The 25,775-nt window shown below is 35.2% G+C and overlaps 1 protein-coding gene across 1 annotated transcript in view; it reads right to left on the bottom strand.

Moving 5' to 3' along the window:
• LOC113115289 (prostacyclin receptor-like) overlaps positions 1-19,036 on the bottom strand; it is a 37,243-nt gene extending 18,207 nt beyond the window's left edge. The window contains exons 1-2 of the mRNA XM_026282756.1: positions 18,693-19,036; positions 16,693-17,619 (exon numbers count right to left, since the gene is read on the bottom strand). Coding sequence (XP_026138541.1) covers positions 16,693-17,517 — 825 coding nt within the window. The 5' untranslated portion in view covers positions 17,518-17,619; positions 18,693-19,036. The remainder of the gene's footprint in view (positions 1-16,692; positions 17,620-18,692) is intronic.
• Between the last annotated feature and the right edge of the window lie 6,739 nt (positions 19,037-25,775).

The following is a 25,775-nucleotide window of genomic DNA, read 5'->3' as shown; positions in this document are numbered from 1 at the left end:
GTATGTATTTAAAGAGAATGAGACCAGGGCTTGTAAAATCCATTGAACATTCATCCAGTTTCCATCTGTTATACAACACTTGGGATAAGACACGAGAACAAAACATCCACACAATATCAAAATATGCATGCTTTCGTGCTAGATATTATGCAAAAGTGGTGTGTCAGTGGACACTTTAGAGAAGTCAAAAAGCTGAGTTCACTACATACTCTGAAAGCATGGGAATTTGTATGCAGCCTCAGCCAACTGAAATTTCTGGAACAATCCACATGGTATTCTATTGTCTCATTAAAAACATATTTTGAAACCCCCAAAACTGAAAAAAGTGCCAAAGGTTGTAGGTGAAATTAGAAATTCCCAAGAATCTTTCGTCACTCCCAGGAAAACAAAGGCAGGACTATGTCATAATATACTTTACAGTAAATGCTATATTTTTTACAACTTCCACAGAAAGCATACCACAGGCCCCAAATGTCTAGGGATGCACTGAGGCACACTGTGCACTTCAAAACAATTCTGTTGACGCAGTTCATATTATTTTTATTATTAAGTCATATTATACAGTATACTAACCACATGCCAAAATAAATCAACTTAGATATTGTGTTTTATATAGCCTCAACATCCCTCCTAAAAATGAAAAGTTCCCGTAGGAAAGTAAAATAAAAAATGAGATCTCTCAACTGTCGCTGACAGCAATGGAAGAAGATTTGTGTCTAGACATGTCAAAGTCAAACAAAAATAGATTTCAATATAAGCACTTCTCATCAAATTCTCCAAATAATACACCATCTAAACTACACATTTCACATACATCTATCCATGCATCTGCATCACAGACAAAAACCTTTAATGTCAACCTTTAAGGCTTTTGCATTGTTCAGGCAAGCCAAAATTCAAAGCTTGTTTAGCTGAACGTTCCTTTTAAATTATGGTATCAGTGTTCCTGGAGTATGAATGTCTTGGAAAACACATCAGATCAAAGCAATTATGCAGTCACACTTCAGATCAGATCAGAGAAACAGTTGCTGCTGATCTGAAACAGGCGCTCAATTCCATGCGTTCTCTTGTTATGAAACACGTCAGAATGCAATTTACAATCCAATGCAAGTATGCTTTGCATGATCAGTGTTGCCACAGGGGGTGCTATGGTAGATGCTGATATTTCTTTAAGAACAGAATTTCCTGAATTTCATGTGTTGGAAGCAAAAATATATATATATTTTTTTTTTCAAAGAACAAAAAAAAGAAAGATCTGATTGATTCTGACAAGGGCCAAATAGTGATTGGTAAACGACTGTGTCAGAGCATCTTTTATGGGGTATTCCTTGGTATGCAGTGGTTTCTACAAACCGAAAATGTTGCAAAGTAGGACAAATGGTGAACCGGCATCAGGGTCATGGATGCCAGAGGCTCACTGATGTACATGGGACGTGAAGGCTAGCTCATCTGGTCTAATCACACAGAAGGTCAACTTTAGCTCAGATCGCTGAAAAATTTAATGCTGGCCGTGAATGAAAGGTGTCAGAACACACACATGAGCATTAGAATTGGAACATGGAACAATGGAAGAACATTGCCTGGTCTATAAATCACATTTTCTGCAAAATCAGGTGGATGGTCCATGTGTGTCATTTTCGAAGCACTATGCGAGGATGGCAGACTGACAGACATAGTATTATGCTTTGAGCAATGTTCTGCTGAGAAAACTTGGGTCCTTTCATTCTTGTGGATGTTCTTTGACACGTACCACCTACCTTAAGATTGTAGCAGATCACTTAGATAGCATTTCCTGATGGCAATGGCCTCTTTCAGAAGAATAATGCACCCTGACAGTACAATTTTTCAGGATTGGTTTAAGGAACATGTCAGAGTTCAAGGAGTTTCCTTGGCCTCCAAATTCCCTAGATTTCAATCCAATTGAGCATCAGTGCCAACAAATCTCATCCACAAAGGCCCCACCTTGCAACTTGCAGGACTTAAATATTTGCTCCTAATGTATTGATGTCAGAGACCACAGGACACATTCAGAGATCTTGTGGTGTCCATGCCTCCACACATCAAAGCTGTTTTGGCAGCACAAGGGGGACCTACACGATATCGGGCAGGTGGTTTTAATGTTGTGGCTGCTCAGTGTACGTTCAAATTCTATTTTCACTTTCTCAGTTAGTCAGTTGTTATAATAGTGGTCAAAACAGATGAAAGCTCTTCCAACAGAAACTATTTTCAGAAAGACATTCTACAACGAAAAGTGAAACAATGTGTTAAGGAGTACGAAGTTTAAAGAAATAGTTCACCCAAAAATGCTGTCATTAATTACTCACCCATATTACAAACCCATAAGACCTATGTTCATCTTCGGTACACAAATTAAGATATTTTGGAGAAATCCGAGAGCTTTCTGACATAGACAGCCATAAAACTGAAGTCCAACTGAAATCAAACTTGATCATATTTACTTTGTATGCCTAAATTGATTGTTTTGTGGTGAACAATTCATCCATGCAAGTCAATCCACAAAAAAAAAAAAAAATGTTGGCTTCGTAATCTTTAATTACCTTACCTGATGACGTATGATGTATGTTTGACGGTTTGGGTGTCTGCTTAGCATTCTTAACCACGCCCCTCCAACTGACAGTAGACAGGCAATCGTGTGTGGTTGCGAGCCTTGATAGCGCGTGAAAGGAGAGATGGCGAGGAGGAGCATTTTTGGTTGTGGCACTCACGGAACACTTTTCCCATTCCCTAAAATTCCCTCGTCACGGTCCAGATGGCTAGAAGTTTTACATTTCGAGGAAGGAGGGATAACAGAGAGGTCATGGATGAGCTCCAAGCCCTTCACGCACAAAATTAAAAAAAATTGGACGGAACACAAAATGGGGTTTGTGAGATCCAGTCAGGTGCTAGTTGGAAAATAAAGCCACACCCACTATTTTTTCCCATTTAGTATTCCGTTTCTCTTGGAAATACGTCACAACAATGGAGAAAAGTCGTTAGCAACTTCCGGTTCAGCGTAATGAATGTCAGCAGAGACTGACACGGAAGAGAATAACTTGTCGAATAAAGTCATTATTTTTGTTTTCTTTGCACAAAAAGGTAGCTTCTAATAGCTTCATAAAATTAAAGTTGAACCACTGATGTCACATGGAATATTTAACGATGTCTTTACTATGTTTCTGGGCCATAAAACAGTTCAGTTGCATTGTTAATTATGCAGAGTCAGAAAGCTCTTGGATTTCATCAAAAATAGCTTAATTTGTGTTCCAAAGATGCACAAAGGTCTTACAGGTTTGGAATGACATGAAGGTAAGTTATTAATGAGGGTAAGTAGTTAAAGAAATCTGTACCATCTTGTAGGCCAATAGTACTGATATAAAAAAAGTTAAAACTTCAGTCTCATTACAAAAGGGAAATACCCTAATGTTATCGCCTTTGAAAATCAAGATTTAGATGTTCAGAAAGTCCACAACCTCCATCAATATGGTTTCTCACGGCTATTTTTGTTTCTACAAACTACTGAGACTTATTCTGAGAGAGAGAGAGAGAGAGAGAGAGAGAGAGAAACAGCATCCTGATAAAGATCAGGCAGTATTGAGTTTTTGAGCTGTTGGCAGTATTTTTGTCAGAGATAAGTGGGGCTGAACGTAATAAACCTTTAAAATATAAGATTTAATTTTAGGGCTTTATATTTTAAATCATAAATGATCATTCAAGAAAATAAAACTGAAAAATGTCCGTACTCCCAAGAGGTAAAAACAGCATAAGCGTACGGTTCTCTTCGAGTCTCATACTTTCGTGATCTTCCATACAGGGCATGTCACGAGGTCAAGCGTACCACACAAGGAGTACTAAACAAAAACACATTAATTTGAAAAGCAAATGAATGAATCCTTCTCACAGAATCCAAGACAAACATCTAACATTTGAGATCACTCCATCAAAATTCAAGAAAAACATGTTTGCATAAGACAGCAAGAACACATTATTCAGTTTTTCGTTGTTGTGGTTTGTAACAGCAGCTGGTGTAGTGCCACAAGAGACCATCAATTTGGAAGGTCTGTTATAGGTATACAAGGCTGCTGGCAATAGACTCTGATTTTTAATTTGATAAATCTTTTGAATTACAATGAAAGTCAGCTCATGATCTTTGTCCAAGATAAGGTCACAGACCTGCTTTTTCCCATGTACTATGAAACTCGCGCACAGATATGCACTTTGGATGCCCTTAAGGGCTTCAAACACAAGTAATATCTTGCTGAGTGATGAAGTAAGGGTTTTTCAAGCACATTTGATACATTTTTGAGAGAGTTTTTATAAATAAAGAAATACTTTGAAAACGTACAGGTCTCTGGTGTTTTGAAGAAGCTCAACAAACCAAATATGTCTCATGAAAATACATTTATAGAGACTCCAGTGACCTGGAGCTGGTTGGCTCTTCGTTCGGCAATAACTGAAAGCACTTTATGAAGCCTTCGAGGCTCATCCTTCAAAACTTTAGAGCATTCAATCATGAGCCACAACACCACAAGCCACAATATTTGAAAATCACAAGCAATCAGAGTACAATAATGTTCACTCTGTGATTCTTAGCTGGGTAGGACAGGAAACACATCTTTTGACAATTTGACCATTAAATCATGAGCTTGTGCTGATGTTTCATTCTTTTACATGGATCATTTGTTGTGCTGTGAATAGATGCTTCATCTAGTAAATGCTGAAGAAAAATTCTGAGAAATATAATAGTTTTTTTTTTTTTACCTACAGTTAGAAAGTTCACAAAACGTCCAACGTTCAGGAACACAGCGGTTGAGCTGGATTAATGCTTTTGTTTGAGTTCAAACAAGTCTACATTGAAAAATGGTTTTGTGGCTTTCACTCCCACTTCTCCTCTACCCAGCATGCAAAGGGGCATGAATAGTTATGGTTGTCGTGTTTGACTACTTGACATTTTGCTCTCAGACATATAAAGTACATTTCTCAGAGGAAACATGGGATAAAGCTCATAATAACAAATAAGTTATATCTAAAAGGGAAAAATTTAGACAGAATTTGCTTTGGGTTTATTTTATTTATTTATTTTTTTTATCAGCAAGTTCAGCCAAGAAATAATAATACATTAATTCAGCTTAAAAAATGTTCAACTAATATATCCCCATACTTCTCAAATAAGACAATTTTACATGCATTTGTATATATACAAATTCTGAAATTGTATGTTTATAAAAGGAAGGCAAGGCATGAAGTTAAGTCTGAAGTGAAAAAGGCTAAGATGAACAAAATGTAGCTGCAATTTTTTTTAAGTGTTTTAAATATTTCTCTTTTTTCATTTGTGCACTTTTTTGTTAACCTATTTGTTGTTGCAGCTGTTAATATTAAAATTTTAATGTTATAGATTTTTCATCATTATTCAGTTAGGTTTTTATCAAATTTAATATCAACATAACGTCACTTTATCAGTTGTTTTGAAATTTTATGTGTGGATTGAGTAAATATTACTCATCATTTATGCTATATGTTTTTTTTTTTTTTTGGTTTGTAAGAAATCCTGTTACATGTTTGTTTGATAATATGTGTTAATAAGTATTAAAAAATAATAAATGCATTTTTATAATTTCTAATTAACATAACATTAATATAACATTTATAATAAATAAGAGATGGCCCATTTGACTTGACTAGAACAGATGAAAAACAACAACAACAACAAAAAATAATAATAATATTTATTTAAATAATACTATTAAACAGTTACACATATTAATAATAATATAAACAAAAATTACATATAATTATGGGTGCACTACGTTTGGGTAAAATTTTTAACTAATATATATCACCATACCTCCCGTGTTTTGTAATAGATTGTATTAAGTTCTTAATAAATTAAAGATGAAGAGACGGTTTTCTGGAGTGTATGATTTCAAAATGTTTATACCTTCAAAATAACACATGAACTGAAGTCAAATGAAGTTTTACAGCTTGACCTTACCGTTAACTAATGTAATTAAGAAAAGAAAAGAAAAAAAAAACATCTATGTATCAGAACTACAACTTTAACAAAAAGTGTCCAGCTTCACTTTTTACAGTGTATGATCTATAAACATCTTATTTCTTCTTTTCCTTATTAAGGCTGTGATCGTAGTGTATCGCTAATGACCAGCTCATCCTGATATATCCCTCAGACCACAGGGAGCCCGATGAGCTCATGATAACTAATAGCAGTGGTATTTTAATAATTGATTATTAAGAAAATGGCTGGTTTGAAGACCTGAAGAGACAAACAGGAAAGCCGCGATCAATTCAGCCATGCAAGAGTATTCATTTCACATCAGTTATCTGCGTATTATGGGTTGTGGTGCAATGAAAACCAGTGATCCATAAATCTGTCTTGACTGCATCATTGACCTGAGCAGAAAGGCATCCCTCTTTTCATCAAACTCTACACAAGAAAAAAACTGCAATCAAAAGCTTCCTGTGGAACATGGGCCCTCCCAAAAACATGAGAATTTATGAACAATTTTCCAAGAGTTTCTCTTGGATAAAAAGCAGAACCAGCGCTTACGGAGTAATCCAAAAGTTGGTTTGGCTATTAAATCTCAACCTTTTCCCAAAGGAGACTTGTGCATTTTCTTTGGTTCACATTTCCTTCAAAGGTTTGGATCAATAATCTTGACAATGGTTTGTGCAATTTATCACCGGCTTGTACTCAATGGTTCTATCTTGGGCCTTGTCGAATATCTGTGATCTATGAATAACTATGAATAACTGTGATAACGCAGGTTTCATATGACCCTATTTGGTGTGCATAGACATGCTGATATTATTTGGTTTGCATTCCTCAGTTAGTGCAGCGAGTCTCAGGTATCATCGTGTTCTTCACTGACTCCAGGTCAGCATCTCTGGAGACTCAGTAATGTACAAGTTTACCTCACTATTGATCTCAATATTGATCAGTGCTTTCATGGTGGCCTTTACTTCCTTCAGCTCGGATAATCAAGAGACGAGGAGAATTCACAGATGGATTAAAGATGGTAATTACTAATTAGGAAAAGTGAGACTTCCAGCAATTATAATCCATCAGTTTAAATGCTTCGACAACATACTGTGTGTGTCCAAGAACAGCAAACAGCCCAAGAGTGCAAACCACAGCAAAATCATATTATAAGAATTATTCTGGGCTCGTCGGCATAATTGATTACCACAAAAAAGTTATTTTGGCTCATCTCTCATTTTGGCAATTTTTGGAGGATGTAAAAATTCAGAAATGTGCAGCTTAGTTTTTGATAAAAGTACTTTCATTATTTTGATTAAAAATTGATTGAAAGGGTTACAAAGTCACTGAATCACTTTTAAACCCTTTCAAGGTAAATATAATTAATCTTGATGTTTGTTGACATTAAAGGGGTTTCTAGGTTCAATACATGATATCGACAGCACTTGAGGGATAATGTTGATTAAAACATAACATAATTACGACTGGTTACAACAGTAACAAGGTTTGCATCCACATATGAACTCAACTGAGGCAGATCAGTTTTTATTTGATAAGCAATGCAAAACAAAAACCTTTGTGACTTTATTATTTTATTACATCTCAAAAGTTAGTATAATGTTTTAGTAATTCTAAAATATATGAAAAAAGGATGGTATAATTACCTTCCACAACTGCCTGTTTGGGTTCCCAAACATCAGGTTGTACTTTATTTGCCTCTAAACACAAGATAACATGACAGTATTTGTCATTTATTGAAAAAAATGCACAGTGGCCTCCGTCTGGCGTTGAAGCAACTTTCATTTGATTATTTATGCTTTACACCAGTTTTCCAGCAAGTGATGGTTTTGATCTTTTAAAGACATGGAATGGAAACTTCAAATATTAAAAGGGTAAATTTGAAACTTTGGAGAGAAAATAGTGAGTCACTTAAAATAAAAGGAAATTAGGCTAATGTGCAACACTGTAACCGAGAAAATTAATACATAAATGTATCTAATTTCTTAAGCATTGGCCATGTCTAAAGCTGAGATGATTAGCAGGACCTTTACAATAATATTAAGAGATTCATCTTATAAAAGTACTCGGTTGCACTTTGTTTTACAGATGTGTACTAACATGTACTTAAAGTGTACTTACAGTGTATTTATCTAAGAAAGTTCTGGTAATACAAGGTAACTACATGGGGTAGGGTTAGGTTTAGGGGTAGGTTCAGGGTTAGTACCTAGTTATTACATAGTTATTGTAATTATGTAAGTACATATTCACTTTGGGCTAAGTTTTCACACATGCATGACTCATATTGTAGTTGAGGATAGTTCTTGATTAGTCCCTGCCTTAATTCATCTTTAACTAATATTAAAGTAATATTACATTTTATCAGTCCATGAATAATAACAAACTGTTATTGTAAAGTGTTACTGTTTCTTTTCAGATTTCAAACATGTAAGTGCATTGACAAGCCCATTTGTGTCATTCCCAAAAACGGTCAGGACGATATTCTTGCAGGCACACATGTCAAGCATCTCCATCTGTACACAGCTCAAGAAAGACAGACTGAGCACACGGGCTAATATTAAATAACATCTTAATAAATTATTTTCTCATAAAAGGAAGGGAAATTAAAGTAACTGTAAAATAAAATATGTACAATTACTTCAGCCAGAACCAGAGTTTCAGATCTCTGTTGGGGTTTTAAAAACTCATTGCACGTAGGTCAAAGAGACCTCAAACAAACAGACTGTCTGTTTGTGACATTTCTGCACACGATGATGAGTCACGCAGTAATGCAATAAGACTGATGAGTGCTATAGTTGTAAACGATAAAAGAGAAAAAAAACATATATGAGTCTAAACCTTAAACAGCTGGCAGATTACAGTTACAATGAATTAACAGTGAAATAGTGCGTGCAAATGAAATTCAAGGACTACTGTGTATTTATTGAGCAAACACTTCTGCCTGATAGCTGTCGCACAATAAATTAAATTCAGATGACAGAGTGATCAAAGGCAGCGTGTCATTTCCTGCTCTGTGTGCTGCGGTAGATATCACCAGCTTTGGCAAATGCCCAGTGCTATGACTAGGTTATTGTTAAAGCTGCTCATATTACAGACACACACGGATGTTTCTTCTACTATGGGATCTTTTGCAGTTTTAGAAAATAAACTCTCTTACAACATTCTTCACATTCTCACTTGTTAAATTTATCCACTAACAATGTTCAACAGTTTATACAAGAGTTTATATATAGTTTTGGAAATGGAAATGGCAGTGGCGGAAATTATAAAAAGTTCATGTTGTATATAATTTACAGCTATGATACAGTGATACAGTAAATAAACGCCCCAAAAAATGTTGGAAGGAAATTATGCCACAAATGAGGAGCAGTTATAATTGTAACACTTTTTTCATTCAGTAAAATACTTGTTTAATAATTACTGATTTTATGTTTTATGATTTTGTAATTACATTGATAACTAATTAAATATTTTATAATTACAGTTGTCAAAAATGTAAAAAAATAAAAAAATAACGTATTAATTATTTTTAAATTCTAGATTGGAAGTTAGGGTCTAGGACAAAAAAATAGCAGAATACATAAATAAATAAATAAATAATGAAAGTGTATATATATATATATATATATATATATATATATATATATATATATATATATATATATATAGTTAAAATATTTTGATTTTGATGAAAATCGGCCCCTGAAAATAACTGTCTACAGCTGAAAACCTCCTATGTATGCAGTTTTAAAAATATGATATATAATATAATAATATTCTAATAGGCCTTGAAATGTGGTCAGACACTTGTATGCAAACATATACATTGGCCTTTTTTCTTCAACTGAATCAGTAAAATACATAAACCAGGGCTTTTCTGATATTTTTACACATTTCCTTCCTCCTTTATGAATGCAGTTTCTCCGACAGGAAATGTCCTGCTGTACCTTTTGCAAGCTCTAAATAGAGACATGCCTTGCAGTTTAATGTTAGAAAGGTTATATATGACATCTGGGTGGGTGCAAATACATGTGATTCTGAGTGTGGAATGAAAATCACAACGGTTTGGTTGTGTAAACTATTTGCTTTGGATTAAGTATCTAGTGTTTATTTCCAGGAGACAAACAGAGCATCTCATGAGACAAAGGTAATGCCATTAGTGTCATCAGTCATCTTTTATGTGTACAAAACGGCTGGGAGGTCATGATAAAAATTCAAAATACATGCGCAAGAGATCTTAAAGTGCACTGTCAATTTAATGCATTAGGGCCAGATTTACTAAAGAGGGCAAATTAGCGTGAGACTGTAATCCCATAGAAGCACCAATGGGAATGGAAAGTTCTGCGGGTGACTTACTGACAATGCACAGAAGAAATGAATACAGACGCAGCTGGTGCATTTCTAAAATGCAATCTACTAAGAGCAGCCAAAATTAGCAACAGCTGCAGCCATGTAAAGTGCAAGGTGGGTTAAGACCCACTTTAGTCCATTTAGTATAGGCACAAATACCAGTAAATTGTCTACGCAAAACCATGGTAAATCCAGTTGAGTTATTTATTTAAATACTCCCTAACCATAAAATTTGCATCTAGGAAAACTCTTACAAAACAAATGCAATGAGGCCAGCCACAAATAACTGTCCATGCCTTTTTGTCACTATTGTTTTGTATCTTGTAGTTTGTTTGTCTGTTTTTTTTATGCCAAAAAGGTTTGTGATGACACAAGCTGGCCCATGAATTGACTAATTATATATAAATACCACCATTTGACAGCCTTAGTTATTACTTTCATTTGAATGTTTCTAACAAAATCTTTGTAAATCCTAATGCAAATATGAGCAAACATCACTTAATAAACTCCTAATAATTAGGAAAATATATTTAAAATTATTTAGAGCCACAGCTTTTATTGTAAGCTATTTTATTATGTGCAAAAACAGAAAAGAAAAAAAAACTATTCTGAGAACTGAACTGTAAAACTATTTCACTATAAAAAAAAATCCCTATATTTGTTTCAAAATACTGCAATGAATATTATTAACACTAGAAATAACTGGAATTCTATAACTACTAGATTCTGACCGTTCATACTAGACTGAAACTGAATGCCATTTTTGTCATATCATATTTACATTCTTTCGAGGTTTTACAATGAAGCTTTGTATGTCTGTTGTCACATTTTATGACTTCATCACCCTAATATATACTATATTTTTGGTGATATTTAATTGTGTAAGAGCTACGTAGACCGTTCCCCAATGTGCGCATCTCGCTTTGTGTCCGGCAAGCAAAAGTTTTTCAACGCAGTGAAAATGTTGTATTTAAGAGTCTAAATGCCGACAAAAATGCTGAATATTTCTGTAGATAAAAGGTTAATTTTTTTAATGATTACATACATCTCTTTTTAGGTTCGATTTTTAATTTTGTACTGTACAACACTTTGGAGTTATTGGAAATGTTTGGATCAGGTGAATTGGAAACAATTCTATGCAGCCACCACTGGAAACATGATCCATGAATAAATGGATCTGTTATGATAGTTAGGTAATAATAAACATTGTCACTGTTGCAGAGAAAAAGCCACAATATCATTAGTCTCGTCGAGGCTAAAATTAGCCTATATGCATTAGCTATAGCATTACACTAGCATAAAAATTTAAATTGCCATTATTATTATAATTATTATGGCTATTTTGTCATAACATTGAATAGGCTATTATTGATAACAGCCAAGTCATAGTCTTCCAGCCAAACATAGCCTACCTGGAAGAGTGGCAGATTGAATGACAACAGTTGTTGTATTGGAGGTGTCCACCTGGCTATTTACGAACAGGAATTTTAGCTTAGCAATAGAATATAAAACAACTAGAACAAAAGTTGCTAGGCAACACTGACGTGCATCTTCAACTCAGGAAAACGTTGTAAAAGCAGAAATTATGCACCTGTAATGTGAACGGTCAATTTGACCACTTTGGCCATTCAAGGTAGAAATACTCACAACTCTTTTGTGTTTTGTAATTTTAATAAAATAGCAATGTTATAATAAATTATCCACACATTTAGGAAAAGTCAAGGTATTATATTTATATGGGTTTTATTTCAACAAAGTTATTACATTTTAAAATTTAGAAATGATCGAAATGACTGCCTTGGTAGTTCTAGTGTTAATTAAATTCAACACATTATACTTAATTAGAATTAATCAAATGAAATGCTAAAAATTAACAATTAAAAATGAGTGAAATAGCATGAAAAAAATGTATAAGTAAAATAAAAGCATCATGTTCAAAAGCTTGTTTTCAAGCCCCCAAAACAGAGTTATTAAAGGTCCCCTTCTTCGTGATTCCATGTTTTAAACTTTAGTTAGTGTGTAATGTTGTTGTTAGAGTATAAATAATATCTGTAAAATTCTAAAGCTCAAAGTTCAATGCCAAGCGAGATATTTGATTTAACAGAATTTGCCTACAAAAAAACGACCCGTTTGGACTACAGCCCTCTAGTTCCTGCAGTAATAACGTCACTAAAACAGTTTTTTTGACTAACCACCGCCCACATGAATTCACAAACAGGGGGCGTGGCCTTGTTGCGCTCCGACGGAGAAGAAGGAAAAGCTGTTTGTTTTTGTCGCCATGTCGTTGAAACGCTGTTTTTTTTCATCTTGGAGTCCAATCACCTTTGTTTGGGCTTCCCAGGAACGCTGTACTTTGAGATTAATGGTTACAATTTATGTTTAACTCGGTTCCCGAAAATTATAATGCACATGTAAAACTATGTGCAGCTCATTTTTCTGAGGACAGCTTGCTGAGGACAACTTTCTCAATCTCAATCAGTTTAATGCTGGATTTGCACAAAGATTATTCTTGAAAGATGGAGCAGTTCCCTCTTTGTCTGGAGAAGGAGTTGTTTATGGACCACAACTGGTAAGTGTATTTTATTATTTAAGTTCGTGCGTTTAGCAGTTTCTGTAACTTATTACATTTAGGGCAACGCTGTTTAGCTTTGTTAACTTGATGTTAGGGCTGTGCAAAAAAACAAATGCGGTTTTCATGCGCATCTCGTCAGTAAAAAAACGCTCCTGTGACTATAAATACATCTCCAGCACGTGTGTTCTAGCCCAATCACGTTACCAGGAGGTCAGCCTGCTCTCAGCTGCTGTCGAATCACTACACAGGTACCGCTGGCCCAATCAGAACTCGTTACGTATTTCTGAAGGAGAGGCTTCATAGAACAAGGAAGTCATCAGCCCGTTTTTGTGACAGTGAAAACAGCAGTATACAGATAGGTGAACTAGGTGAAATAGGTGAATACTGTGTTTTTTTACACATGAAACATGAACACATGTTATATTGCACATTGTAAACACAATCAAAGCTTCAAAAAAGCGCGTAAAACGGGACCTTTAAAGACACTGGATGTTAACAAACAGAATCACTGAAGGAGAAAGTCAAAGTTCTTAGGTAACCATTATAGTGGTCAGTGTGTGCTTTATTTTGGCTCTTGACCCTTGAATTTGTAAACACTTTGTTTGGCCGTTGTAGTCGACTTATAGCAGCTGCTTGACAATCCAATAGACAAAGAGATCAGGTGGTGTTGGTTATGTTTTAATATCATCATCTGACCTGAATCTCTAAATTAGGTTTATTTATCAATTACATCCATCCTGCGATTGCTCAGTATAAGGGCTGGAATTTTCAGAATAATCAGAGAGATATTTAAAAGCTCTTCTGATCGAACATTACAAAAGAAAAAAAACAATTCTAATTTACGAAGACGTCAAGAATCAGTGTGGGAACCTCTACAATGGTCAATAAGCATGTCGCAGCACATTCTGGGTGCTTTCAATCAAAACTCATCCATGGCTCCCATCATGCACTGCGACATGAATGAATTATGAGCTGAATTGTCTGATTTGTCTGATTTGCCTTATTCTTACTATTTTTCATTTTATTTTAGCTGTTTTCATGTGATTCTACTTGCTTGTTTTGTGATGCTCAGAGTTGATCTATTCATCTGAATATGCCACCGTTTTGAGTTTCATATTCTGGTTCTTGATGTCACAGTGTGCTTCAAAGAAGGTTATTTTTCCCCCTAAATTTTTTTTAGCAGAGCAATTATAATTAAAAAAAGAAAAAAAACTCTTTGGACCTTACTGAAAAATCCAGGTCTTCTACTGTAGAACAAGGCTGCTATAATGAATGTTAATCTAACTCGGAGATTAGTCTCTAAAAATGTTAATTGACTCAAGTCAATTACATGATTACGTAAAACCATAACAAACACCACCTGATTAGTTTTTATGTACGATTGTCTAGCTGCTATAACTCAGTTACAGCAGCCAAACAACTATTTACAACTAAAACAAACACTGATCACCATAATGGTAACCTTGGCAGTGGTAACTAATGGTAAAACTTAGATTTTCTCTGTCAGTGATTCCATTTATTAACATCAGGTTAATAAATCAACTCAACTCTGTTTTGGGGGCCTGGAAACATGAGCCTTTGAACACGATGCATGTATCATCTCCATGTATACAACATAAATGGGAATTTGTGAAAAAGTTAAAATCATGTGCATGTGTGTTATGTTTTTGTGGGGTGTTTCTTGATTGCCAACTGCTGGCCTGGGATGCATATAGTAATATTTAGCATAGTGTTTTTTTTTTTTTTTCAATGAAACCATAAATTTTTATTAATTCTAATTAATTATAATGTGTTACATTTCATTGTTAACATTGCTTGTAATTTTTTTACATTTTGAGTAAATATAGTGAATAATTTTTTACAGTATACTCAAAATCTCCTGCCAATCTATTTTAAATTGGTGTAGAGAAAAAACACGTTATTATAATCCAGTCTTCCAGGGTTGTCAAGTTTGTAACGTGCATCTAAATTAAAAGCTAACAGCAACAACACATCAACTGGTATTTGGGAATGCAAACCAAGAATAATAGTCTTTGTTATGTAATACATGTCCCAGCTCCCCCGCAGCACGTACACACCCAGTGATTGCTACAGGCGACTCAAAGACTACAACCAAACCTCACCTACAGCTCACCTTCAATGGGTTAAAGAAGGTAAATATGTGCTATGTTTCACTGAAGCTGGCTACTTTCTAAAATGCAGACTTCTTTAGTCAATCACATAAAATAAATGATTAGTATGTTTTAGCATGAGGTAAAAGGCAAACGATTTTCTTTGGAGATCTTAAACTCTGGAAGCATAGACTAAACAACTGTGAATAATTTGCTACCAAATTGCAAAGATAGACTACATGACCTTTTAAGAATAATCATTTGTTTTAAAAACAATTACAGTTCAAGCATGGCTATTTCCACTCTACCCTATCTATTTAAAATGATACTAAGGGTTGGGAAAGTACATTCACATGGACAGGGATTAGCAGCAACAAAGACACCGGAAATTATATTTTTAATGAGGTGTTGATTTCCAGAGTAACAAGTGACATGGACTGTTGATGATGTGACAAGGTTGACCAAGGTTAAATTTTAAGCAAATAAGTAGTGATATAATTCAATAACTACCAATGCAATTTGCATCTGGATGACTTAAATGCAAGGACAGCGACACCAACTAAAAGCCATCAGCAAAGTGACTCACTAAAAGGTCACTAAATGTTTTTTTTTAAAACAAAGGCTTAAAAAAACAATAGTTAACAAAAATAAATGCCATTTTCCGTGATGTGTGTTAGAATGCGGTGACATCATGAAAAGAGTTTGCGCATGGTAACAGTTGTTTAAAAATATTGGGTATGCATTGGAATTTTACATAAAAGAATTTGACAGTGATGGTTATTCTTATAACAATTGCTTATTCTACCTCATCATTTGTCCTCATAAATAAATGCCTTTTGTAGTGATGGGCGTTTTCGAAACAATGCTTAAAACATTTACAAGTCTTTTGTTTTATATTTGTGGTTTGGAGTTTGTTTCCGAATTGGCAAGCCTCATGGTTTTAGCAAATGAGGCTTTGGTATGTCAGTTTTAAACCTGAAAGGTTTCAAAACATTCGCTAGATGACGTTAATCTTGTTAAACGATAAAAAAGTGTTAATGGTTTAAACCAAAATTTTGTCTGTTTTTAAATTAATTCATTTGAATACTCACAGTGTATAATATAATAATGTTTAAAACATTTGCAATTATTTTGTAAAAGGGATAAGTATACATTCTTGGCTTGAGTTTTTGTTGCATTTACACCGTTTTAAACAGCAGGTGTTTTATGTACCTAAAAAACAATGAATCATTTGGAGAGCAAATTGTTCTGTTGATTCAAAGTTTGTAAATGCTCAGTTTCTCAAATTTGTTTCACCAACCTGATGTTGTTCGACATCAATAAAAAGGAACTTAAACTAGCATTGCCCACACTGCTCTTCTGAGGTTTTCAAAGTTCATGCCACAATAATGCCAACTACTGGACTATGAGTATTGTAGAGCCTCGCAGGACAGAAAGATTTCCTAAAACCTTGTTGGTTTTCTCACTCAAGAGAAAATGAGAACTCATTCCACTCACATACTCTGGTCTAGACAAATATAATAAAGGAAAGCACTTGACCAATAAAATTAGAAGGACCAGAACCTAACTGTTGTAAAATCAGTGTCTGGAAAACAGAGATTTAGCTTTGAACTATAACATTTCACAGTGATATAATGTCCCATACTTACAGAAAGCGGCAAGGAGCAAATGACAAAGATGAAAGTCATGCAGGCCAGCAGCAGTAAGTGGTCCATTTCCTCCTCTCCCTGTCCAAACCAGGTGCTCAGCCTCCTCTTTCGTCCAGCTGACACCACTGATCCCCGACGTGTCAGCTGGCTCCTGTGCATGCGGCATAGGCTGACGATGACTGAACCATTGCACAAGAACACAATGGCGATGAGCAGCGCCATTAGCACAGCGTAGGACAGTGAGAAGGTCAGCGTTCTCCTCTTCTCATCCTCACTCTCTCCTTCTACCTCCATCTTGATGAAGCACCACGTGCCTGGGCAGTACTGCTTGTGCTGTCCATATCCAAAGAATGGCAGCAAGCAGAACATAAAGGTAAAGAGATAGATGAGGAAGAGGACGATCTTGGCAAAGCTGCGCCGCACGTGTTTAGAGTAGAAATATGGGTGACTGATGGCGAGGCACCGCTCCACCGCCATTGCACACAGTATGAGCATAGAGGCCAAGCCGAAGAATGTCATGGCAAAGGCGAAGAGCCAGCACAGCCACCAATCTCCCGTAAGACCAACCAGGGATTTTCTTTGGGCATAGCAGATGAAAACCGGTGGACTGAGCAAACATGTTCCCAGCAGATCTGTCAACGCCAGACCTGTCACAAGAATGCAGAAGACCGAAGACTTGGTGCGATGCTCTTTTCGGTGGACTCCCAGGATAGCCAAAGCCATCAGGTTGCCCACCACCCCAGCGATGAACATCACAGTGCTTAACACCAGATTCCCATTCACATCGATATTGGTAATGTTCTCGCATGATTTGTTTGAAAGCATGTTCAGACAGTCCCGCCCTTGAACCCTGAGCCCAGGCACAGGGATCGGGCAACAGCAACTTTGTTTATCGTGAAAAACTTGCAGTGCCTTTTCTTTGAGGATCTGTAAAAACAACAAGCATTTCTTAAGGATCAATATGTCAGTCAGAGACCTCACCTACAGTTGCTTAATGACAACACGAAGTGCCCGATGGACTTTTCTGTGTAGATGTACTTCATATTAAAACAGGAAATTGAGGCAGAATATAATGTCCATTGTTTTAAAAAGACTGTATGCTTTAGTTTGCCTTTTATTTACTTTGCTATTGCTTGTTAGTGACGGGAACATTTACAAAGAAGGGGAACCTCTTATATATCCTCTTATATATATCATCCTGAGATGACTATTTAAATGTGTTTTGTTTGTGCAACAGAATGTGCTGAGGTTTATTCAGTTATATAAAATATTTGTCAAAAAAAAAAATATATATATATTCTGTTGCAGAAACAAAACTTATTTAAATAGTCATCTCAGGTAGAAACAGCTCCTTGAAGTAACCTCTTCACATTTCTCTTTTAGAGCTGTATGTGGTAATTATCTAAAACTTATTTTTGTGTGATGTACAGTGCGGAGCAAATGGGATTTTAAATTATTTCCTTTTTTATCCAAACCTGAACTAAACACATATTTGGCGCTGGTATTATTTCTAGGTCACTAATAAAGAAGCAAGTTTGGCAATGTGAACTCCTGACTGATGCATAAGATGCTCTTTGGATCATACTCAAATCAAGCTGAAGAACATGATCATCAGGTTTTATGCAACCTTGTGGAGTTCAAGTTTAAGTCATTAAAGGGAAGAAAATTAATTTTTCAGTTGACTTTTCACTGAAAAAAAAAATGCTTTGCTGACAATGCAACTTTAAAGTAATTTTTATTTTTATTTTTTTTTATTAGAAAATAAGCATTTTCGAGTATGGTCTTAGAGTTTTAAAGACTAATGTACAACCAGATGTTTTAGAAATTCAAATGAGTGTAATATTTGTATGATTTTAATTTATTACGCGTTTGTCATGTTTTATGTATCATTTATCATGTTCCTTTGCTGAATAACTGAATCAAACTGCAATCATTCACAATCACTAAGCTGTCATGACTATTAAGCATCAGTTTTGAATCACACGTCAGTCAGCACGCACCTGTCCACAGAGTGTCCATCACTTCTGCGCGCGTCCATTCCTCCCGATCACAACACTCTCTAACCAACGGATAGTTTCATTCACTCCGAACATAATATTTAAAAGCGAAGGCGATATTGCTAGGTCTTCGGGGTTCAGTTTCTTCAGTAGAATTCTGTCGTTTAATTCATACACAGTTTTTAGTTGAATTATTAGTCTATACAGTTCTGGCCAACCACCAGATTTACGCGCAAAACAATTTTCGATTACAGCTCATTACGCTTCGAGCTAAACAAAACTGTAAGAAACGCGCAGACTCTCTTCACTCCTCTCGCTCGTTGGGAAGGTAGACGGGTAAATCTACTAGTGAGACTTCCCTCCTGAGGTTGATAAAGTAGCCGTGAGAAACAAAATAGGAGGAGCATCTGACAACTTCGTTCCTCCTCACTTATTCAAAGCGTGACTGATCTGCATAACACCAAGGTTGTTTCCTGGCAAACAGACAAAAACGCATAGCTGGGTTAAGAACTATAATAATAATAATTAAATAAATAAACGAACAACATATTTAAGTTAGACTTTAAAATTCACATAAGATTCACATATAATATAGACTAAAATTAATAAAAAATAAATTAGTGTATAATCTAGTTGAAAATGACGATCGTCCAATTTTCAAAACTATATTAATATATAGGCCTACAGTAATAATATAATTTCACAATATTTTAAATATACATTATTAAGTGAGGTTAACGTAAAACAAAATTAGTTTATTATAAAATTAAAAAAGAAAAAGAAAAAAAGTTTGTTTTTAGATTTTTGTTGTTATTTGTTTGTTTGTTTGTTTTCTCCTGTGATATCAAGCTGTAAAAAAAATCGGTTTTCAATGGAACAATTATTTTTAAGAATCTATAAGAGAACTAAGATTTATGCCCAAACTGATTTAATGGACTTGTGCTAACTCAAGTAGAGAAGATGAACTCAAACTCACATGCTTTGTATAACTGTCTATAGACAGCATTTAAACTGCATTATCATCCATTAATGCGAATGAAAACAACTGAGTCTGAAGTGTGTGTTTGTGTACAGAGTGCAAATATATATGGGAATTGCCTAGGACGTTAATTGTTGCTGTCCATTATGAATATTTGAGTAGTAGCCTGGAGCCATGAGAAATAACTACACAGCACTTTTCTAAAGGAAACAAATGGAATTCTTTCTTAATTGCCTGCGTTATCAGTCCATCCCAACACTTATGTGTTACACATTTCCTGGGAGTATTGGTATCATATTCTCTTGTCCATGTTGATGTCGCCTTCGGTTACAAAAGTAAGAAATGTCTTCCAAACAGGAATCTTCTATTTTTGTGTGCTAAAGTGTATCAGAAACAGGACATATATGTATATATTATTTATGTAGATTCATCCAACATCCCCTGTGAACAGAGTGCTTCACATTCTAAAGCACATGTTAAGTTCTTGATCATAATTTTAATTAGTATGTTATTTGATATTACATTAATATATTTAAATATACTAAACTGCAGCTTCATTGTTGCAAATATGTCCTTACAAATATATGAAAATAAAATACACGACAACAAAATGGCATTGTTATATTTTAGTTTACCATAAATGATTGTCAGTACGTTTAATACTTTTAATGCTATTTCAAAGACAACAGAAGTAAATGTGAAATTAAATGTGTACCTCAGTCATACCTTTAGTTCTGTTAAATGTAACAAAATGCGACAAACATAACATTAAATGTAACAAAGTTTTATGTATGTGTTGTTATATGACTTTTCCCATTGCATTCAAAAACATCTGTTGAAGCACATCTGTTTAGATCATATGTGTCTTATCGCCTGAGTCACTTTCAGGTGCTGATTTCATGTCGTCTTTTGCTGTAGGCTTGTCTGTTCAAACCCGACAGACTCGTGGCTGGAATTTGGTCTTGTCATACTCTAAACACTGCCGTTCAGATGACTGTTGCTACCACACTGCCCTTAGCAAAGCACGCGCACATATCGAGTGGTTATGATTGATCCCTGAGGAACTTGTAGTGAGTATATGTTGATCAAACACATTTTTATTGGAAGTATTAAATGTTTTCAGGTGGAAAGCAGTCTGATGATTAATTCAGACAGGCTGCATCATTTTTAATGTTGCATTACCGGAGCATGCAGGCTTCGTGAACTAAAACACTGTGGGCATTTTAAATAAACAGAAGGGCAGCAGTCAGCACTTTGTGTCTCATGACTCTGAAAGCTTTAGTATCCTGGGAAACATTAAATATTACAGTAAATATCCCATTCATCCTTAAGTGTAGCCAAAACTGTTGAGCAATCTCACGCTATATCCCTATCAATCTCTCCAGGGTGTTTATTTAAGCAAATGCAGAAGGTTAATATTTTATACTTCATAACATAAGCATAGCAGCTAACAAACAATGGTAGATGGCTGTACTGTTCTCAGCGTTTAATACATCGTCAGGATTAAGGCCAGTCAAATCAATTCACCTTTATTTTTAGAGCACTTTATTGTTTCAAAGCACATTATTCAATAGGAAAGTAACAAATCAATGAGGCAAATCCAAAATTCTGCGCTAAAGCTGCTTTAGCAACACAATAGTGTCCTTGTTACGTTCCGTTCAGTTCAGTGTTGGTCAAGTCTAGTTCATTAACTGTGTTCATTGTCATTCATTATCAAACAAGTTTAACTCGACAGACAGCAGTGTCATTACTCAGCTCGAATCAGCTCAGTGTTGATTCAGTTCAGACTCTGGTCTTAATGGACACATGTAAACATAATGTTTGTGATGAGAGTTGCCTAATTTCTGTTCAATATAATCAGATTTATTTTAGATCTAGTTTGACTGAGGCTGCATATGTGTCAACGTTGTCAATCTCCAGCTCCTGTGTTCAATACATGAGTGAGTTATTGAATGATTCATTCGACCAAATCATTTAACAACATGCTCTTTTGAGGCCTGAAAACAAAAACATTTTCAAAGAGTCTAAAACCAATATCGTTGTCATATCTGTGTAAACTGCAAAAATACACATTTCTGAAAACTATGACGTCAAGATATGCACATACACCATGTTCAGTCTATAGGTATTTGAGCAGGAGTAATCTATCTTTACAAAGTGACGTCGTCATCTACTCACGGATCTATGTAAATGGGGATCGTTTTGAAAATGTTATTTTCTGTATGTAAAACTTTTTTAAAACAATGTTTTTTTTAAACGGTTAATAGATACAGACGGTTAGTCTAGGAATGACCCCGGGAACGCCCCGTTACGAGATTTGAATTTAGCCCGCGGGGGAAAACATTGCCATAGCGCCAACTGAAATACACGGGACAATCATGCCGAAGAGTTGTGGTGCTGTTTTCTGTACCTCCAACAAACTGACAAATTATGAATTGAAGTTCTACATCCTTCCTAATAAACATACAGACCTGGAAAGGATGACAAAATGGCTACAAGCAATAAATTGTGAGGATGATCAAGGGTAGTAAATCGTGCATAATTATATGCAAGTAACATCAAATTATATGCCTAACCCTTAGCCATATAGTACATACATGTACATAAATAGTACTCAGTACTTAAATGTATTATTATACTGTAACAAGGACACATTAAAATAAAGTGTAACCGAAAAATGTTTTCTGTTTTTTTAATACATCGCTGTTTTGTGTCCCCATATTCTTTCTAAAAAGAAACAGCATTGCACAGTTTATTCTACTGCGACTTGGAATTATTTTCACTGGTGGTGCAAAAAAAGAGACAAAATCTAAATTCAGAATATTTTGTGAACACACAAGCAGAATGGTGTCATTCAAAATGAGTGTTTGGTTATGACAGATCAATGCATTATACAAATTTAGCTCTGACTCTTACTGACAGTTAATGGAGATCGCCTACAAATGCCTGAAATCTGAGGCAAATCGATGCTCATATGAGTGAATGATTGTTGCTTGTTAAAGATGATATCTAAGAGAAGCTAAAGCGTAGCAGATGCCTGAGAGAGATGCAGTTTTTCACAGGTTAAATAGTTAGTGTCACAGTGTCTAGTTGGTGTGAATAGCCACCAGAGGGCATGCTTCTTAGTTTTCTTTGTTTATGTTGACTTCAGTTCCCATCACCCTTTGCTTTGACTATCAAGTGTCTTTACATTCAGCTGTGTCTCATTTACCTTGCTAACTCATCCACATATAAGCCCGGTTTTCTTTGTCTTTGGTTGCTAGTTTATTGTTTACTGTGATATGTTTGCTGTTGCTCTGTTTTTGCCCTGATGTGGATTACTCTGTTTGTTTTTGGACTCTTTAATAAATGCTGCGTTTGGATCTTCTTGTTTTGGAGCATTCCGTCCGTGACAGTTAGACCTGTCTGTGTAATGTTTTGACTGAAAATGACAGTTAGTGTGGAAAAATAAAACAGTAATCCGACGACTTTGAAACTGGTATCACTTTCCATCAGGCAGGAATGACATTTGAGGTACTTATTAAATTTATTAAAAAGGCTTTTATTGAAATAAAATGTTATGGTTTCCGCAAATTCAGTCTTTTTTGCAGTCATCATTTCTGTCATCCCTTCTCTGAAGAGTCTCACCACATGCCACTAGAAAATTGAAGGCAAATACTTTTGAGGTGACAGTTCCTTGGCTCTTTACACACGTATCTCAGTTCATCCAGACAGTCTCTTTCTAAATACCTGAAGTTTAAGCTCTTTAAACAGTATGGGGAAGTTTGGGGTAAACGGTGTGTAGGAAATATATAAAGGGAGAGAGACCAGGACTGCAACCACATCTGGATTCCTTCCAAAACTCTTCCTTGATCCAATCTTTTTCTTATAGACTGACAAACCAGATTCCAGTTTGCCTGGTAACCACTAGCAGAACAATACAGCTATAAACAGAATATAGGGAACCTCGCAATTAACCTTAATGCACAAAGATATGACGAACTTTCATCTGAGCGCTCCTAAAAAACTGGGATTAGACTGTCAGCTTCTTCAGGAATATGGCTTCACCTTAAAGCCTTTGTGGAACTGTTTCTTTGTGGGCAGAATAGTGAGCTCAAGGTAGATTTGGAAAAGCGGATATGTGAGTAAGTCTCCCTCAGTCGGGAAAATGTACGCCAGTGTGTTAGTAACACACTCAAGGCATATAAATGTGTCTCATAAACTCTCGGTTTTGTTCAGACAGGCTTCTTTTCCTTCGTAGCTCCATTTAGGTCATGATGTGCAGATTAATAGAAGATTTTTTTAGGATGCATATTTATTTACAATATATGTGAAATTTTCTTTGGTGCTGAGAATTACATTTGCTAAACCTTTTTCAACCCGATCTCACGGCAATTCGTACATTTTTCACAAGGTGGCTTATGTGTACCAATTTTTACGACCACACTCATACAAATTCATACGATTGTTGCCAAATCGTTCATATTTTACGAGTTTCACAATTCGTATGAATTTGTACGAATGACCTACACCTAACCCCGCCCCTAAACCTAACCGCCACTGGGGTTTAGACAAATCGTATAAAATCGTACGAGTGAGGTCGTACAAATTTGTACGAATAAGCCACCTCGTAAAATACGTACGAATTGGCCGTGAGATAGCGTTGGTCTTTTTTTCTAAAAAAGTGGATGAGAAATGAATCATATGAATAAAACTCAAATGATGCTATTGTAATTAAAATGTATGATTTATTACTCCGTTTTGGCTGAAATGGTCTTTTTTGAACACGTGCATTATCTCACTCGCTAAAATTGTTAACTCCCTTTAAATCAATTGAAAACAGATTTAGTAAACGAATCAGAGATCAGTCTCATTGTTTGGAAATGTGTAGAGTGCTAACAAAAATCATCACTGTCAATGACACAACAATCCAGATTGTTCATTCTTTTATATGTGCCCAACTTCAAACACAGTTAATGGAAAGAATATAACAGTGATGAAAGTGTAAGTCATTATTCTTCCTTCCTAACAGATTGTTATGCTGTTTTGCTCCATCTCACATGAAGCTTAAAATCTTCAAAGTCAAATTCAAAGTACATGTTGTTAAATTAATAAAAAAATATTAATCTTATTAAAATTATGTTTTAGCAAAAGCCCATTTTAAGTTTACATTTTAGCTTGTAGGCCCACCCAAAAACCAAAACCCCTCCATACATCCTAAAATCCAGAAAAACCATCTTCATTGATGGTATTGTGTCTTATCTGTAGATTTTTGGATTTGATTATGGATTTTGTTATGAAAGGAAATACAATAAAGGCATGTTTTTGAGAAACAAATCCGATTGTAGGTTTTGCACAGAATTTTAAAATTTTTTTGTAGCGTTTATCAAATATATGTTACATTTCCAGATTTTTTCACAAAACTTGGGCATGCTATTCAATGCTTTATGTTAACATTATTTTGAGTAACTGTAATTCAGAAGATGCAATTATGAGAGATCTCATATTTTATATGAATATTGGGTTACACTTTATTTTAGGGTCCAATTCTCACTATTAACTAACCATTAACTATGACTTTTGCCTCAATTAACTCCTTATTTGCTGCTTATTAATAGTTTATAAGGTAGTTGTTAAGTTTAGGGTATTGGGTAGGATTATGGATGTCATGCATTATATGTACTTTATATGCACTAATATGTTAATAATAGACATGCTAATAAGCAACTAGTTATTAGTGTGAATTGGACCCCATACTATAGTGTTACCGAATATTGTTTATAGAAATGTATGTTTCTAAGAATTTGCATCTCTCTTAATATCTACTCAAAACTTGCATGCATAATCTGAGAAATTCAGAGGACAGAAATGATTGACTGGGTCAGAGGAGGATAACGCTTACAGGCCAAATACGTTTCAGCATTTTGGAAGCATCGTATACAATGCCTATTTCATTTTGGTTAATAAGTCCAAATAAAGATGCGTGTTGGTTTAAGGACATGTATCGGGTCAGTAAAATCTGAGAATCTGTGAATGATGAACTGAGCCTCTAACCTCAGGCATGTTTGTGGAAACACGGTTTCATTTCAAAGTGATATTAATTTACAGGGTAAATCTGGATTGACGTT

The sequence above is a fragment of the Carassius auratus genome, chromosome 15, assembly GCF_003368295.1.
Source record: "Carassius auratus strain Wakin chromosome 15, ASM336829v1, whole genome shotgun sequence".
Classification (NCBI taxonomy): domain Eukaryota; kingdom Metazoa; phylum Chordata; class Actinopteri; order Cypriniformes; family Cyprinidae; genus Carassius; species Carassius auratus.
Note: the sequence above shows the minus strand (reverse complement) of the source record. Positions and strands in the feature narration are given on the sequence as shown.